At 45.3% G+C, this 15322-nt stretch overlaps 1 protein-coding gene across 1 annotated transcript in view; it reads right to left on the bottom strand.

The window, feature by feature from the left end:
- LOC309698358 (CMP-N-acetylneuraminate-beta-galactosamide-alpha-2,3-sialyltransferase 1-like) overlaps nucleotides 1-15322 on the bottom strand; it is a 30443-nt gene that overhangs the window by 2242 nt on the left and 12879 nt on the right. The window contains exons 2-6 of the mRNA XM_082520737.1: nucleotides 13022-13310; nucleotides 12622-12818; nucleotides 12272-12439; nucleotides 909-954; nucleotides 678-797 (exon numbers count right to left, since the gene is read on the bottom strand). Of these exons, the coding sequence (XP_082376863.1) occupies nucleotides 678-797; nucleotides 909-954; nucleotides 12272-12439; nucleotides 12622-12818; nucleotides 13022-13310 (820 nt within the window). The remainder of the gene's footprint in view (nucleotides 1-677; nucleotides 798-908; nucleotides 955-12271; nucleotides 12440-12621; nucleotides 12819-13021; nucleotides 13311-15322) is intronic.

Genomic DNA, 15322 nt, shown 5'->3' with positions numbered 1-15322 from the left:
TATGTCTGTTTTAGTCTAAGTGCCTTTTGTTTAGATGAACTGCTGGACTTCCTCACCGTGTTATCTAGGGTGAACCATCTAGGGTGAGGGGGAGACTACCCTCTTCCTGACCAAGGATGTACCTCTTGTGCCTTCATGTTATATGACCCTTTGATCAGCAGGACCCCCCCCCACACACACACACACACACACACACACTGAAGTATAAATAAAGACCGGGGCAGTTTCTTAGCGTGAGTCTCAGTTCTGGAGGCTGCCCTTGCTAGCAAGAAGTTCTGTGTGTTTCTCTTCTCTGAGTCTTTACTGAAGAAGTGTTTTAGAGTATATTTCCTTAACAGCTGCAATGTAAAATTTGATTCTCATTTTAATGCTCCAACCTCCACACCTTTTTAATTCATTCACTTCTCATTAGTACATGGGTCATCCAGCCTAGGGCCAACTGCCAGTTCCCTATGAGGCCTTCCAAATACAATCACAGATTGTCAAATCTAAATAAGGGATATTGTCCCAGCTAGTTTAATGATATTTAGGTAATTCTGCTCTAGAAATAATCAGATGGTAAAGATCCCTTGTGGTAATGCTTAAGCTGGAAATGATATCTATGCTCTCATGTACAACCAATGGGCCAATAATGAATGGTGTAGAAATGAATTATCATATCTGTTTCTTGAACCTACCTCATCACACAAGTACAAGCTGAGAACTAAAGTCAGAAAGCCAGTGGATGGATACCTCCCATGCTTTTTTAGCCAAACATAATGGACATATTTCATGAAAGCAGGGCTGAGGATCATCACCTATTAAAGATTACAATTATAGACTTCAATGACACTTTAGTAAATAATAGAATTACCTTTATTATGACATATCATATTCTGGATGTTTGAAGAATAAGTCATTCTACTCACCATATCCGTGTTAGTTTTCAAACCTGATTTAGCAGTTTCTTTTTGCCTGTTGGATATAACAATAACATGAAATAAGTCCAAGCTCAAAAATGCAACTGCATTTTAAAATATGGTGCAGTTTACCTTTGTGCTTTTGTAATGGTTTGTTTGTTTGTTTTTTAATTCTACACTGCCAGGGAGGCACCGAGACCATGACACAACTGTGTGTGTATATATTACTCTCTGTCATGCCACATGTTTTTGTCATGGTCTGTGGCCCTATGTCTGAGGAGTGTGTGGGCTGCCCTGGTGGCCACACCCCCGGGCTGGGCCATCACCTGCACACCTGTTTTCCATTCTGGGCAATTACCTGGAGGACTATTTAACCCACGCTGACGGATGCTCCCCGCCAGTCCGTTAATCACCCCTCAGGGGGTAACTAGGCTTCCCGCAAAAGCGTTGTACATATGTGTCATTTGAACTGCGTTAATTCTGCCTTCACGTGCCTAGGGTACGATCCGGTGTTTGTGTCTGCTACCTGCCTGTCCTCCTGCTTGCGAGCAGTGCATCATCTGTCCTCATCCCTGCCTCCTCGGATTCGCTTCGCACAGACACACTTCCCCCCCCTTCTGAGTCCCACTGTCCCGCTCTGATCGTAAGCCAATTACTAAAGCCCTGTCTTGTTGTGTCTCCCTATTTCCCAGCTCATTAGTAATTTTCTCCCCTTTCTGTTGCAGCCTCCCATGGTCCTGATTATGGCTTCCCTGTGTCATTTATCTTCCCGTTTTTTCTTCAGTTCCTCGTTTTGTTTCTTTGGTTGTTCCAGGTCACCTTTTGTTAAAGCAATAAACTGTTTTCTTGCTCGCATTTGATTTATTGAGTCTGCTTTTGGATCCCGTTTGTGTGCGCGCACTGTGGTGCATGACAGTTTTATTGTTGTTGTGTGCTCTCTCTCTCCCCCTCTCCTCTGTCTGGGTGGAGCTCATCTTAGGCTCCCGCCTCTGACCCATGCACCTGCCCTGATTACCAAACCTCCCGCTGATCTACCTGATTTCGTGAACACTACTTAAGATGGCAGTTCAATACTTCTCATCGGGCTTAAGCCTAACTAACCCTGAGATATGTTTTTGTGAATCTCTATCCAAATTTAAGACTGTTTGGTAAAGGCATCAGTGCAGTGCTGAAACATTTCTGACAAAGATATAAAAAAAATAGGAATTCAGGATGGAAACACTTTTTCATACAACTGTGTAGGGTTAAAAATATAACTTACATACCCCCATTAGTATTATATTATAGCCAGTTTTTTGCTTGATTACATGCTTTTGGAAGCCGTAAACAAGCTCCTGATATAAATCTGATGAGATATTTGACCACTCTTCTTGGTGGTAGTATAGGTAATTTTAATTAGCTGGCTTCCTGGCACAGAACTGTCAACAGATTTTCAATCTGTTGGGGCTGTGGGAAGGAACTTTATTTGTCTCAATATGTCACAACTTTGCTAAGATCTGAATGATGTCAGAGGATATTGGTTAGGATGTTCAGTTAAAAAAAAAAAAAACCCACCAAGGTTCAAGCCTGTCATGAACTGGAAACTGCTGGGACACAAAGCACCATTGTCTACAGTGAACTACAATTTCACATTTAGTTTAAAATACACACTTTCATGCTTGACTAAAATTTGCAGCTGGGCACATGAACAAAAAACTCCTGGAAAAACCTTTATGGTCAGACAAAATAAAGATTGAGCTATTAGGCCATAAAGATAAGTGATGTGTTTAGAAAAGCAGTGGTGAGACTTTTAAATCTAAGAACACTATGCCAACTAACAAGCATGGTGGTAATAAAATTATGCTCTGGGGCTGTTTTGCAACCGGAGGTAATGGTTGAAAAACATCAATTCAGAGTTATAATTGAATTATATATTGAGACTGACATGTTGAGCTCCAGAGGAATTTGCAAACATTTTTACACATCATAACTAATAGAAGTCAGGGTAATATTTTTCTGGGCCAAGGGACTGCATTATTAAGTCATAAGAACAAGTAATCTGATGTCCTGTAATCATTATGAAGCTATAATTTGAGATACAATAAAAGATACAGTAAAAAAAATAAGTTTTTGTACAAAGTATCGTATCGGAACAGTATCGTCGATACCACCTTGAATTTTACTTTGTATCGGATTGGAAAGGAAATCAGTGGTATCGCACACCACTAGCCCACATCTTGTTTTTCCCCATTCTGCTGCCTTCTCAGGCTTGCCTTAATCTCTGCAGGTATTTGGCCCTCGGACGAGGCGGATGCATCTTTTGCCCTAAATAGCTTCAGTAACCACTAGGCATGATTCATGTCAGGGCTTGGTGCTGTCCAACTCTTTATACTTGAGACCCTTTCTTGGTCCACAAGAAAGTCTGCCACTGTGATGCATACTGGATCCTGTTCAGGGAGGTTTCTGCAGTCTGCTCTTAAATGGTAAAGGCACTGATTCTTATATAGCGCTTTCTACTCTCCCCGAGTACTCAAAGCGCTGTATACAACATGCATCATTCTCCCATTCACACCCACTCATACAAGCACTTCCTTCTATACTTAAGTGCAATCTAAGCATTCACACACACATTTAGACTCCAATGGACATACAGTATCGGAGAGCAACTTGGGGTTAGTATCTTGCCCAAGGATACTTGGCATGCAGACTGGGGAAGCCAAGGATCGAACCACCAACCTTCCAGTCAGTAGCTGATCTGCTCTACCACCTGAGACACAGCCACCCTAAATCCACGAGCCATTGAGCATTGCCGTTATGGGTTGCATATTTCTCCCATATGCTCTTCCAGTACTGCTCCATCTCCAGCCTTGGTGAGGATGTTTTCTTATCACTCTCTCACCAGTGAGCGTATATGTTTGGTTCTGTGGAGTACAGATGGCTGATTCTCCTGCTTTCTATATGTCTGGTATACCTTTTTGGTTGGCCGAGGCTGTGAGTCTTTACCTGGCATTTTCCAAGGCCTCAGTTATGGGCAGCTTGCTAACTTCGTAGACATCCCTTTCTACAACATCCCTTTCTGCAGCTTCGATAGATGGCTTTCCTCTGTGCTACCTTGATCTTGGCCTCTAGTGTCTTTCTCCATGGAGGGCATTGCTCCTTTGGCTGTTTATTATGTAGCAGCGCATTCTCCGTGTTCGCTGTTGCTGTGGTACAGATCAGTGAGTTGGTTTCGGTTATGGTTGCAGTCATTCTCATAGACCCTCAGAGGGTACTTCACGTAACCTTGGTAACCGGCTACATAGGGTCCAGGTTTCTATCTTCACAATGATCCCATCTATCAGGTCAGCTGCTCTCGGACTCAACACCTTCACTGCAACAGCTGTACTTGGGCAAGATACTCAACCCTGTCTTTCTGCATAATAGCAGTGTTGGAACACACTGTGGTACTATACTCTTGTGAGCATCAGTTGAACAGTATTGTATTGCAGAAAGTAGTGTGTTGATACAAAAATGATAAGAAAAAGGAAATTAACAATGGAAGAAAGACAGACCATCATTACACTTAAAAATGTAGGTCTTTCCTACAGAGAAATTGCAAAGAAAGTCACGGTGTAAGTGAATGCAGTTTGCGTCACCATTAACAAACTGGGGCAAACTGTGACAGGAAGAAGTCTGGTAGGCCAAAAGCAACAACTTAATCAGAGGACAGGTTTCTGAGAGTTAACAGCTTGCATGACAGGTAGTTCACAGGACAACAGCTTCAAGCACAGCTTAATAGTGTTCATAGTAAGCAAGTCTCAGTTTCAACTGTAAAGAGAAGACTTCAAGCTGCAGGTTTGACAGAACAAGTTGCCATGCTGGCGTCATGCGCTAAGCTAAGCACCTGCCCTCTGTGTGGCTTCGGCACCACCACCTGCATAGCACCACGCAAACCACTCCGGTCAGGGGACCACCTCCTCATAAGAACTCCATCTTGCACAAAAAAAGAAGTGGGGGATTTACTTTCTGCACTCGCGGCTGCGGATATAAAACAGGGAGCCAGTGACGAGTCATTCTGCTGAGCGGTTATCAGTGCATCCTTACTTAACTTTTCATCCAACTCTGGCATCAGTTTTGTCACATCATTGCCGCTTCCTATTCTGCCACTCTCACAGCTGGGAGACTTTCTTTCATCTAGCGTCGCCATAAATGTGTCAGCGACATCCATAATATCGTCAAATTTGCGCGATTGCGCACGAGTAATAGCACTAACAGGAAACACACTTGATATAGGGGTGGCAGCATCAGTGACAGAGACAACAGGCGTTTCCACCACTTCAGGCGGTGGAAAAACTATCCCACCAGCCAAGTCATTTCCCAGAATAAATGAAACCCCTTTAATAGGCAACTGGGAACTCACGGCAACTTTAACATGTCCCGTTATTACGGGCGAATGCAAATGCACCTTGTGTAGCGGCGCCCAAAGAACGCTTATCCTAATTCCCCAAACTAACACATCTGAATCACAAGCAGTTTTATCTGACAATGGCAGTACACTGTCCAACATAAATGACTGATGCGCACCTGTGTCCCGAAGAATAGTAACAGGCACTTTATCCCTCTCTTCTCCCATCACAGAAACGAAGCCTTTGGTGATAAATGGTTTAAAACGTGGCTCTATTTCAGCATCCGCATGGTGCAAATCATGGGTGGAATGCATTTTAGGCGAAGGGAAACTTTAATAAGACCTACACTGGCTGAATTTTTAGAGCCTTTGCGCTGCTCCTTCCTCCAGAGCGCGGGACAGACAGCGATCAGATGTCCGGGTTTGCGACAATAAAAACAGTTGCGATTACCACCATCCTCCTGTCTATCCTTCCATCCTACCTTTGGCGATTTTATTTTCCTCTCCTGTCCCACCCTGATATTTTGTACAACAGCGGCTGAAAATATAGTTTTGTGAGTGAGAGTAAACTCATCAGCCATCACTGCCGCTTTAGCAAGTGACGTCACCTTTTGCTCATTCAGATAAATGACATTTTTTGAATTCCTCTAACAAAAGAAGCTCTTTCAGCCCATCAAGATCCTTTACTTTACTGGCCTGCAACCATCGTTCAAACAAGCGACTCTTTTCACGGGCAAACTCCACAAACGTCTGATTGGCAGTTTTTGCACACTTCCTAAATTTTTGACGGTAGGCTTCTGGGACAAGCTCATATGCCTGCAACACAGTCTTCTTCATGATGTCATAATCTAGGCTATCTTCAATTGATAAACTGGTACACACCTCCTGGACTTTGCCAACCAGTTTGCATTGCAATAACAGTGGCCAAAACTCCTTCGGCCAGTTTAACGCGGCCGCTATACGCTCAAAAGCGTTAAAATAGGAGTCCACTTCGGCCTCACGAAACGGGGGAACCAGTTTAACGTGCTTAGTGATGTCAAAACCTGTCGAGACAGCGGTGGATGTACTAGGATGACTAGAGGCAGATGTGGAGGGCTTTCGCTCCAGCTCCAAAGCTCTGACACGCAGGTGCATTGCTTGTACCTCAAGCTCTTTAGCATGGGTTTCCACCTCCCTTATACGGAGGGTCAAACGGAGATCCTCCGTAGACCGCCCCGCCAGGAGTTCCCCGGCTGTACCAGACTCAGCTGCTTCAGACTCCGCCGCAGCAGCATCAGAGTCCACCTCAGCTGCATCAGACTCAACCTCAGCCGAGAGCATGTTAACAGGCCCTTTGGCATCCGGCTCCGGCTCAGTCTCCGGCGCCACCCTCACACCCCACCGCCAAGCTGCTCTACAGCTGCCTTTGGGGCAGAAAGGGTGCTCCACCAGCCCTGCACACAAAGCGTCCTTAACCTCTGCTTTACGGGCACTATAGGACACTTGAACATCATAAAAACTAGCAATAATGAGCAAATCCACTTTCCTGCACTTCACCATTTTATCCCATGAAGGCGAAGTAACAAAATCATCCAAAGAAAACTCCATAATCCCACACACCTACTATCCCCACACCAAGAAAACTGCCAAACAGACCAAAACACACGAAAACAACCACAGAAGAAGGCAGAGGACGAGCCCCCAATTCATGTTACGACCCGTCTAGGGCCAGGCAATAACATGAGTGAGGCACTCACTCCCCGCCACCACTTCCCCCCCAAGCAGCCACAGGAAACAAATCTGGTCATTACAATGTGATTTATTTACAATGTGAAAAAAAGGAACAACAAAACGGGAGTGTCAACACTTCAGGGTGAGCCAAGGCCAAAACAATAAACAAAACAAATCTACACAAATCCCGCACCCCTGACCTTACCAAAACAAAAGTCAAAAATAAAGAGTCTGACCTCCTTAACTAAGTCAAAACAGGAGAAAACGGGTGATCAAAAGAAACGGCAGCTCACCCCTACCCACTTCCACAACTTTTAAGCCACACTGCAGCCAGCTTTGGGGTCCTTAGGGACTAGTAAAGCGCTATACAAATATAGGCCATTTACATAAATATGCCTGACAAAAGCAGCATCTGGCTGCAGTTTAAAGACTTTTTTTTTTCTTGGTCTTGGTCTCATCTTGGACTTGGTTTAGGAAGTCTTGACTACAAGTCTAGGATGTACTGCCAAATTCTCTGAAACGCAGTATTCGGCACAGATGTTTCTGTATACTATGCCGGCCACTTGGGTATGGCGTTCCATGTATGCCCTGCCTGCTAACATCTTCCACCCTACTGTTTTGTAGTGGATTGTCTCATGGGCATCTTTACACAGCCTGCACCTGGGGTGGTAGACCCCAGCCTCTATGGATCTTGTGCTCAGAGCTTTTTCCTGTGCTGCCATGATTAGTGTCTCTGTGCTGTCTTTCAGTCCAGCTTTGTCCAGCCACTGGTAGGATTTCTGGATATCAGCCACCTCCTCTATCTGCCGGTGGTACATACCGTGCAGGGGCCTCTCTTCCATGATGGTTCCTCGTCTTACTCCTCTTTCTTCAGTTTTTGCTGCCTGAGATATTCACTCAGCACGGGGTCAGTTGGGGCCGTCTTCTTGAAGTATTCGTGGATGTTCCTTGTCTCATCTTGGACCGTGGTGCTGACACTCAGCAGTCCCCGGCCTCCTTCTTTCCGCTTAGCGTACAGCCTCAGGGTGCTGGACTTGGGGTGAAACCCTCCGTGCATGGTTAGGAGTTTCCTTGTCTTGATGCTTCTTTCTCCTCCTTTGACGAGCTTATTATCCCAGCAAGGTACCTGATTACGGGCAGGGCATAGGTTAGGAGTGGCCAACTCCAGGCCTTGAGAGCCGGTGTCCTGCAGGTTTTAGATATCACCCTGGGTCAACACACCTGAATCAAGTGATTAGTTCATTACCAGGGCTCTGGAGAACTTCAAGATATGTTGGAGGCAATTTAGTCATCAGCTGTGATGGATCAAGCACACATCTAAAACCTGCAGGACACCGGCTCTCGAGGCCCCGAGTTGGCCACCCCTGGCATAGGTGTTGATAGCCCGAATCTTGTTCTTACCATTCAGCTGATGCCTCAGGACTTGCTGACCGTCTGTAGGCACTTGGTGGCTGCAGCTTTCCTAGCGGACTCTTCATGGTTCTCACTTGCCTGTGGGATCCCTAGGTACTTGTAGCTGTCCGCAATGTTTGCGATGTTGCCTTCTGGTAGTTCGATCCCCTCAGTTCTGACTACTTTTCCTCTCTTTGTTATCATCCGACTACATTTCTCTAGTCCGCAAGACATTCCGATGTCATTGCTGTATATCCAGGTGGTGTGGTTCAGTGAATTGATGTCTCATTCCCTCTTGGAATACAGGTTGATGTTATCCATGTACAGGAGGTGGCTGACAACTATTCCATTCCGTAGTCTGTATCTGTAGCCAGTCTTGTCCATGATGTCCTTGAGGGGGTTCAGGCCTATGCAGAACAGTAGTGGGGACAGATCCCGCACTTGATGGTGAGTGTTGTCCACCACATCCCCATTGAGCTCCTGATGAAGGCTCTTAGGGTCCTATTGATCTTGTATAGGTCTAGGCAGTCCAGTATCCAGCTGTGGGGCATCGAGTCATAGGCCTTCTTGTAATCAATCCAGGAAGTGCACAGGTTGGTCAGTCTGGTCTTGCAGTCTCGGGCAAATGCTCGGTCTACACATCTGGTATTCTTGCCAATCCCTGTCTGTGTCCCACTCATGTATTGAGCCATGTGCCTGTTCATCTGCCTGATAGGAGCTTCCATGTGGTACTGAGGCAGGTTATTGGTTGGTTGTTGGATGGGACCGGTCCCCTCTGTGAGTCCTTCAGGATCAGGACTGTCTGGTAAGCCATTCCGGGTGTCTCTCGTCAACTAGCAGCTGGTTCATTTGTGCGGCCAGGTATTCATGAAGTGCAGTCAGTTTCTTCAGCCAGTAGGTGTGTACCATGTTGGGGACTGGTGCTGTCCAACTCTTTATACTGGAGACCCTTTCTTGGATGTCTGGTACAATCCATCTGTTGATCTCCCGTTCCCTTCTCCTGTCACTCGTAAAGACCCCGAGACACTCAAACTTCTCCACTTGGGGCAGGATCTCGTCCCTGACCCGGAGTGGGTATTCCACCCTTTTCCGGCTGAGGACCCTGGACTCAGATTTGGAGGTGCTGATTCTCATTCCCACCGCTTCACACTCTGCTGCGAACCATTCCAAGGTGAGCTGGAAGCCAAAAAAACCACATCATCTGCAAAAATCAGAGATGAGATCCTGAGACCATCCAAGTGAAAGCCTTCTGCCACTTGACTACGCCTAGAAATTATTTCCATAAAAATTATGAACAGAATCTGTGAGAAAGTGCAGCCCTGGCGGAGCCCATCATCCACCAGGAACGAGTACGACTTATTGCTGGCTATGCGGACCAAGCTCTTCCAATGGTTGTATAAGGACTGAATGGCCCGTAGCAATTGGCCATACACCCCATACTCCCAGAGCACCCCCCCACAGGACCCCTCGAGGGACACGGTCAAATGCCTTCTCCAAGTCCACAAAACACATGCACCCTAAATCCTAGAGATGATGAAGAGCTTATCCAGTGTTCCACAACCAGGACGAAAACCGCATTGTTCCCCCTGTATCCAAGGTTTGACTAACGGACGGACTCTCCTCCCCAGCACCCTGGCATAGACTTTCCGAGGGAGGCTGAGGAGTGTGATTCGCCTGTAGTTGGAACAAACCCTCCGGTCAGGAACTCGATGCGGACCTCATGCATCCCTGGGGCTCTGCCACCAGTGGCGGGTTATCTCCTTTGTCCCCAGACTCTGCTTCCTACACGGAAGACGTGCCAGTGGGATTAAGGAGGTCCTCAAAGTATTCCTTCCATTGCCCGACAATTTTCTCAGTCGAAGTCAGCCGCACTCCACCCGCACTATACACAGTGCAGGTAGATCACCGCTTTCCCATCCCGAGTCGCCTGACGGTTTGCCAGAATCTCTTTGAGGCAGTCCAAAAGTCTTTTTCCATGGCCTCTCCAAATTCCTCCCACACCTTAGGCCCGCGTTGCGTTCCGCTTGGCCTGCCAGTACCTACCAGCTGCCTCCAGAGTCCCACAGGCTAACCAAGCCCGGTAGGACTCCTTTTGCAGCTTGGTGGCTCACCTCACCTCTGGTGTCCACCATTTGATTCAGAGATTACCACCACAACAGGCACCAACTACCTTGTTCAGCATCTCCATTGCAGAAGCCGCTGCACTGAGCTGCGGCCGCATGGTCCATTCTGACTCAATGTTGTTGAGGATCTCACAGACTTCTGCTAGGCATTCCCAGCACACCCCCACTGTGCATTTAGGTGCACCAGGGTGTCCATTGTCCTCCCCCTCCACCTGATCCAACTATCAATTGACAGCTCAGCCCCTCTCTTTACTTTTAGTGTCCAAACATGTGGCCTCAGGTCTGGTGATCCAGGAGGCCGTTCCACCCAATCACGCCCCTCCAGGTCTTGCTGTCATGGCCCACGTGAGCATTGAAATCTCCCAGTAGGACAACAGAGTCCCCAGGAGGAGCACCCTCCAGTACTCCAAGAAGACTCCAAGAAGGCTGTGTACTCTGAACTGCCACTCAACGCATAAGCACAGACGACGGTCAGGATCCATTCCCCGACCCGGAGGCGAAGGGAACAAACCCTTCCTGAGACAATATTGCACTACTTGCCACTTTTAGTCTTGCACGGCTCAAATTTGTACTGCTGCTCACTCCTGTCACTTTATCTCATGTGAAATTACATTGTCACCCCTCCGACCTACCTCAATACATGTCACTTTTCTATTTCTCTCTTTTATGTCTTTCTGTAAGTATCGACAGGAAGTTGAGCCGCTGGTACTCTGGTGCAGTCAGAACAATCTGGAGCTGAACATGCTTAAGACTGTAGAGATAATAGTGGACTTCAGGAGACATCCCTCAACACTGCTCCATCTCACCATATCAGACCACCCAGTGTCTACTGTGAAGATCTTCAGGTTCCTGGGTATTACAATCTCCCAGGACCTGAAGTGAGAGACTAACATCTCCTCCATCCTCAGAAAGACCCAGCAGAAGATTACACTTCCCCAGTTGTCTCTGGAAGTGTAGTCTTCCACAGGAGTTGCTGATCCAGTTCTACACTGCAGTCATTGAGTCTGTCCTGTGCTCCTCCATCACAGTCTGGTATGGAGCAGCCACTAAAAAGGACAGGTGCAGACTGCAGAGGACTTTACGGGCAGCAGAAAGGGTCAATGGAGCCCCCTGCACTCCATCCAGGACCTGTACCTCTCAAGAACCAGAAAACAGGCAGGGGAAATCATCACAGATTCCTCACACCCTGGACACAGACCTTTTGACCTGCTGCCTTCTGGCAGATGGTATAGAAGCCTGCAGACCAGGACCACCCAACACAGAAACAGTTTCTTTCCCCTTGCCCTTTCCCTCCTAAACCGTTGAACTGTCACATTGCAACTGCAGTTTATGTACACTCTGTGGTATTCATTTCTGTAATCCTGTATTTTCTGTATATAAGGATTTAGATGTTTTTATATTGTGGTTTATGTATATTGTTCATTGTGTCGTTCATATATTGTGTATTTTACATTGTTGTGCTTGAGAGACACCAGCGACCGGAACCATATTCATTCACATTGTGCCTGCATACTTGGCTAATAAATGCATTCGGATTCTGATCATTTTTTTCCCCATTACTTTTATTTCTTGTGGGCTCTCCTTTTTTCATTCATCTTTTTCTTTTAGAAAATATAAAACATAATTTTTCGCTGTTTTTTTTTTCTTTTTTAAATATACAAAAGTATATATTCAAAGGGTTTTGTCTTGCAGTTATGCATTCAGACTACACTTTCAAATCATAAATGTTAAATCACCAAGATACAGGACCAAATAAAAATATCACCTTTGTAATACACACATACCTTTGAGTAAAAGACCGGATAAGCCACTGTAGATCGTAAATTTTGAATGGAAAAAACACAAGATGTGTGGTGTTGTCCAAATTTTTGAAACTCCTTGGATACATCACATGGTATGTTGTTTTGTTTCCAACATCTCTTTCAAAGCCTTTTGTGGGCCCACGGTTTATTCTAAAAAGCACAGAGGATATATTGTTCATATTATCATCTATTGGATGATATATGTAGAATGAACATCCATACTGGGGAAAGAAAATATCTTATTCAACTGAGTTTAAGGTTTTAGCAGTGCTTACAGATATTTAAAGATAACACATGCATGACGATTTCAAAACAGTATGTTCTACTCTTACCTTATGACAATATCATGAAAGTCTATCAGTGGTCCATAATGCGATCCATTGAGATTACCAGAATTCCCAACCACAGCACAAGTTCTACAAAGGTCAGGGCTGGATCTTGTGAAATTGACTTTGGGTGGGAAGATCTGAAAAACCTTGTCCACTGTTTTATTGTACAAAGCGAAGTTGCGTCTGTCTGTCTGTATGCCCTGACATAACAAAAGTAATTAATTAATTTGTTGAGTTCACTAGCTTTTTTTGTACTAACTGATTATTCTGAGAGTATGTATTTTAAAAAGAATCCCTATTAGCACTGGAAATTTGGTTTAAAAGATGATAATGACTTGTCTTTGAAATCAGTAAAAAAGTATACATACATACATACGTTTAAAATACAAAAGTTAACATTTACCTTCCACCAGTTAAATGTATTCTCTGAGATATTGTTTGTGGGTGATAGAAAGGGCTCAGGAGATTCTTTCATAAGTTCACTAAGCCATGGGTCATATTCCATTAAACATTTGTTGCAGGAACAAACACTTTCATTCTGAGGGAGGAAGAAATCCTGGTACACATTTAAAATCCATGAAGCTCTAGAAAAGACTCCAATGGCAGTGGCACACAGCAAGACAAAGAAAACTAATGGTTTCCTCTGAAGCATCTTCACACCTTGATATTCTTGAAAGAGGATCTGATCCGTTCTGTAGATACATTACAAAACACAAGATTTAACAATGTGATAACACATGACCATACAGAATCACGTCATCACGCTGCAAACAAGACCAAACTGTTTATTACCACAATGATACTCAAAACAAGACCTTAGCCTTAATGATAGGATGCAACTAATGTCTACAAACATGCTTGGACTAATTGTTACTTCCACATCTCCAAAAGTTAATTCTGTTCATCTGGACATAGCGTTTTCAGTGGGAGAAACATTTCGTTACTCATCCAAGTGACTTCTTCAGACTCAGCTGACTGCAGGTTTCCCCACTCTTATAAGAAGTGCATTTGCACCATGACTGAAACCGGGCCACTGAAGGAACAATGGGCTGGGAGGTCAGTTCCTTCATCATAATTAAGCAAATTCTCATGACCATTGATTAATAACCACTGATCAAAGCCCACTAATCAATGGCCATGAGTAGCATTCACAGAGAGTTGGGGAATTGGCTGCAATCACAGCATTGTATGATGGCAAAAGATGCACCCTTAGGCCCCCTCCTCAATTCAAAGATGGTCTTTCCCTTTTTACATAAATGGCATTCTTGACTCCCCGCTCAAACCAGCGTTCCTCCCTGTACATCCTCATCATTGAAAGAGTGTCCACTGGCCTGTAGGTGTAAATAGAATGAGGAGTCCTGGCCTGACAAGGTAGCTCTTCTGTGTTATGGTATCCACTTTGCCAGAGGTTGTTTGGTTTCCCCGATATATAAATCCTGGAAATCCTCCTGGCACTTAACAGGGTACACTATGTGTTGGAGTCAAATTGTTAATCCCTCTTCCTTCATGTCCTGTTCTGACAACCCCTCACCTGCCTCATGCTTGGCAGGAATGTGGTCAGAGGATGAGGAGCCAGTCACTGCTGCTCCGAGACTCATTTTCCTTCGCCTCTCCTGCTTTCAGGAAGAAGCACCATCTGTGGCACCGGCTCTCTTCACCATGCTCAGAACCCTGGACTTCCTCAGCAGCTGCCCAACTCTGTTAATGAGGATTCGCCACCTGCTGAAGAAATCCCAGTGCCAGGATGTACGGTTCCACTCTAGATTCTTCCATCTCAGTGAGTGAGATTGACTCTTTTCCACGAGCTCTTGCTAAGTCTGGAACTACAAGAACAGATTCTGCTGTTTCCAGTTCAGAATTGAAAACAGTTTCTCGTGTTTTTAAAGCTACTGAATGTAGCTACTGAACCAGTGCTGACCAAGGCTGTGGTTTGTAGTTCCACCAATTTCCTCACAGCCGGCTTCCAGAACTGCTTTGTCGCTGCTGCTGGTTCCGCGGTCGACCTCCAGAAGTGTTCCGTTGCCACTGCTGGCTCCGCGGTCGGCTTCCAGAACTTTCTTGCGTACCCTTGGGGTACGCAAGTGGCTGTAGGGGGTATGCGGGTCGGGGTTGGAGTGAGGATCAAAAATTTTAAAAGCCGAAGTTTTATGTAGCTATCAAATACATGTCCTTGTAAGTTATATCAGGCCCTTGTAGAGCACCACCCTCTGGTGTTCAGCAAAACAATAGCTCTGACAAAATACATAGGTGTCAGTCATTTGGGCAAGTCACGCCCAACAGTTGAAGTTGCCTCCAAGCATTCAGTGCAGCACGAAAATGGACAAGTGGTTAACAAGAAAAGAAAAGAAAAGAAAAGAAAAAAAAAGGCCCTACCACAGAGACACCGACCACAACAACCAATCAGCTCATATCTGAAGATGCATTTTCTAGTGACCGCACAGGTGATCAACAATGTGTTGTCAGATTTGGATGCTAGCATGGATGTATCTGTGGTCAAAGGAGCTTGCAAAGAAAAGATGTATCTGTGGTTACTAGCCAAGTGGCTAGCATAGCTGGAGCCAGTCATGTGGAAAGTGATGAAGTGTGTGATGCAGAGCGTCAAAGTGGGAGAAAGCATGACAGCTCGGACTGTAACACAACCTCAAAGAAACGCAAATATGATGACAATTATATTTCGCTGGGGTTCACGTGTATAAATATTGGT

This window comes from Aulonocara stuartgranti, assembly GCF_965226115.1.
Source record: "Aulonocara stuartgranti genome assembly, chromosome: 22".
In the NCBI taxonomy this organism is placed as follows: Eukaryota; Metazoa; Chordata; class Actinopteri; order Cichliformes; family Cichlidae; genus Aulonocara; species Aulonocara stuartgranti.
Note: the sequence above shows the minus strand (reverse complement) of the source record. Positions and strands in the feature narration are given on the sequence as shown.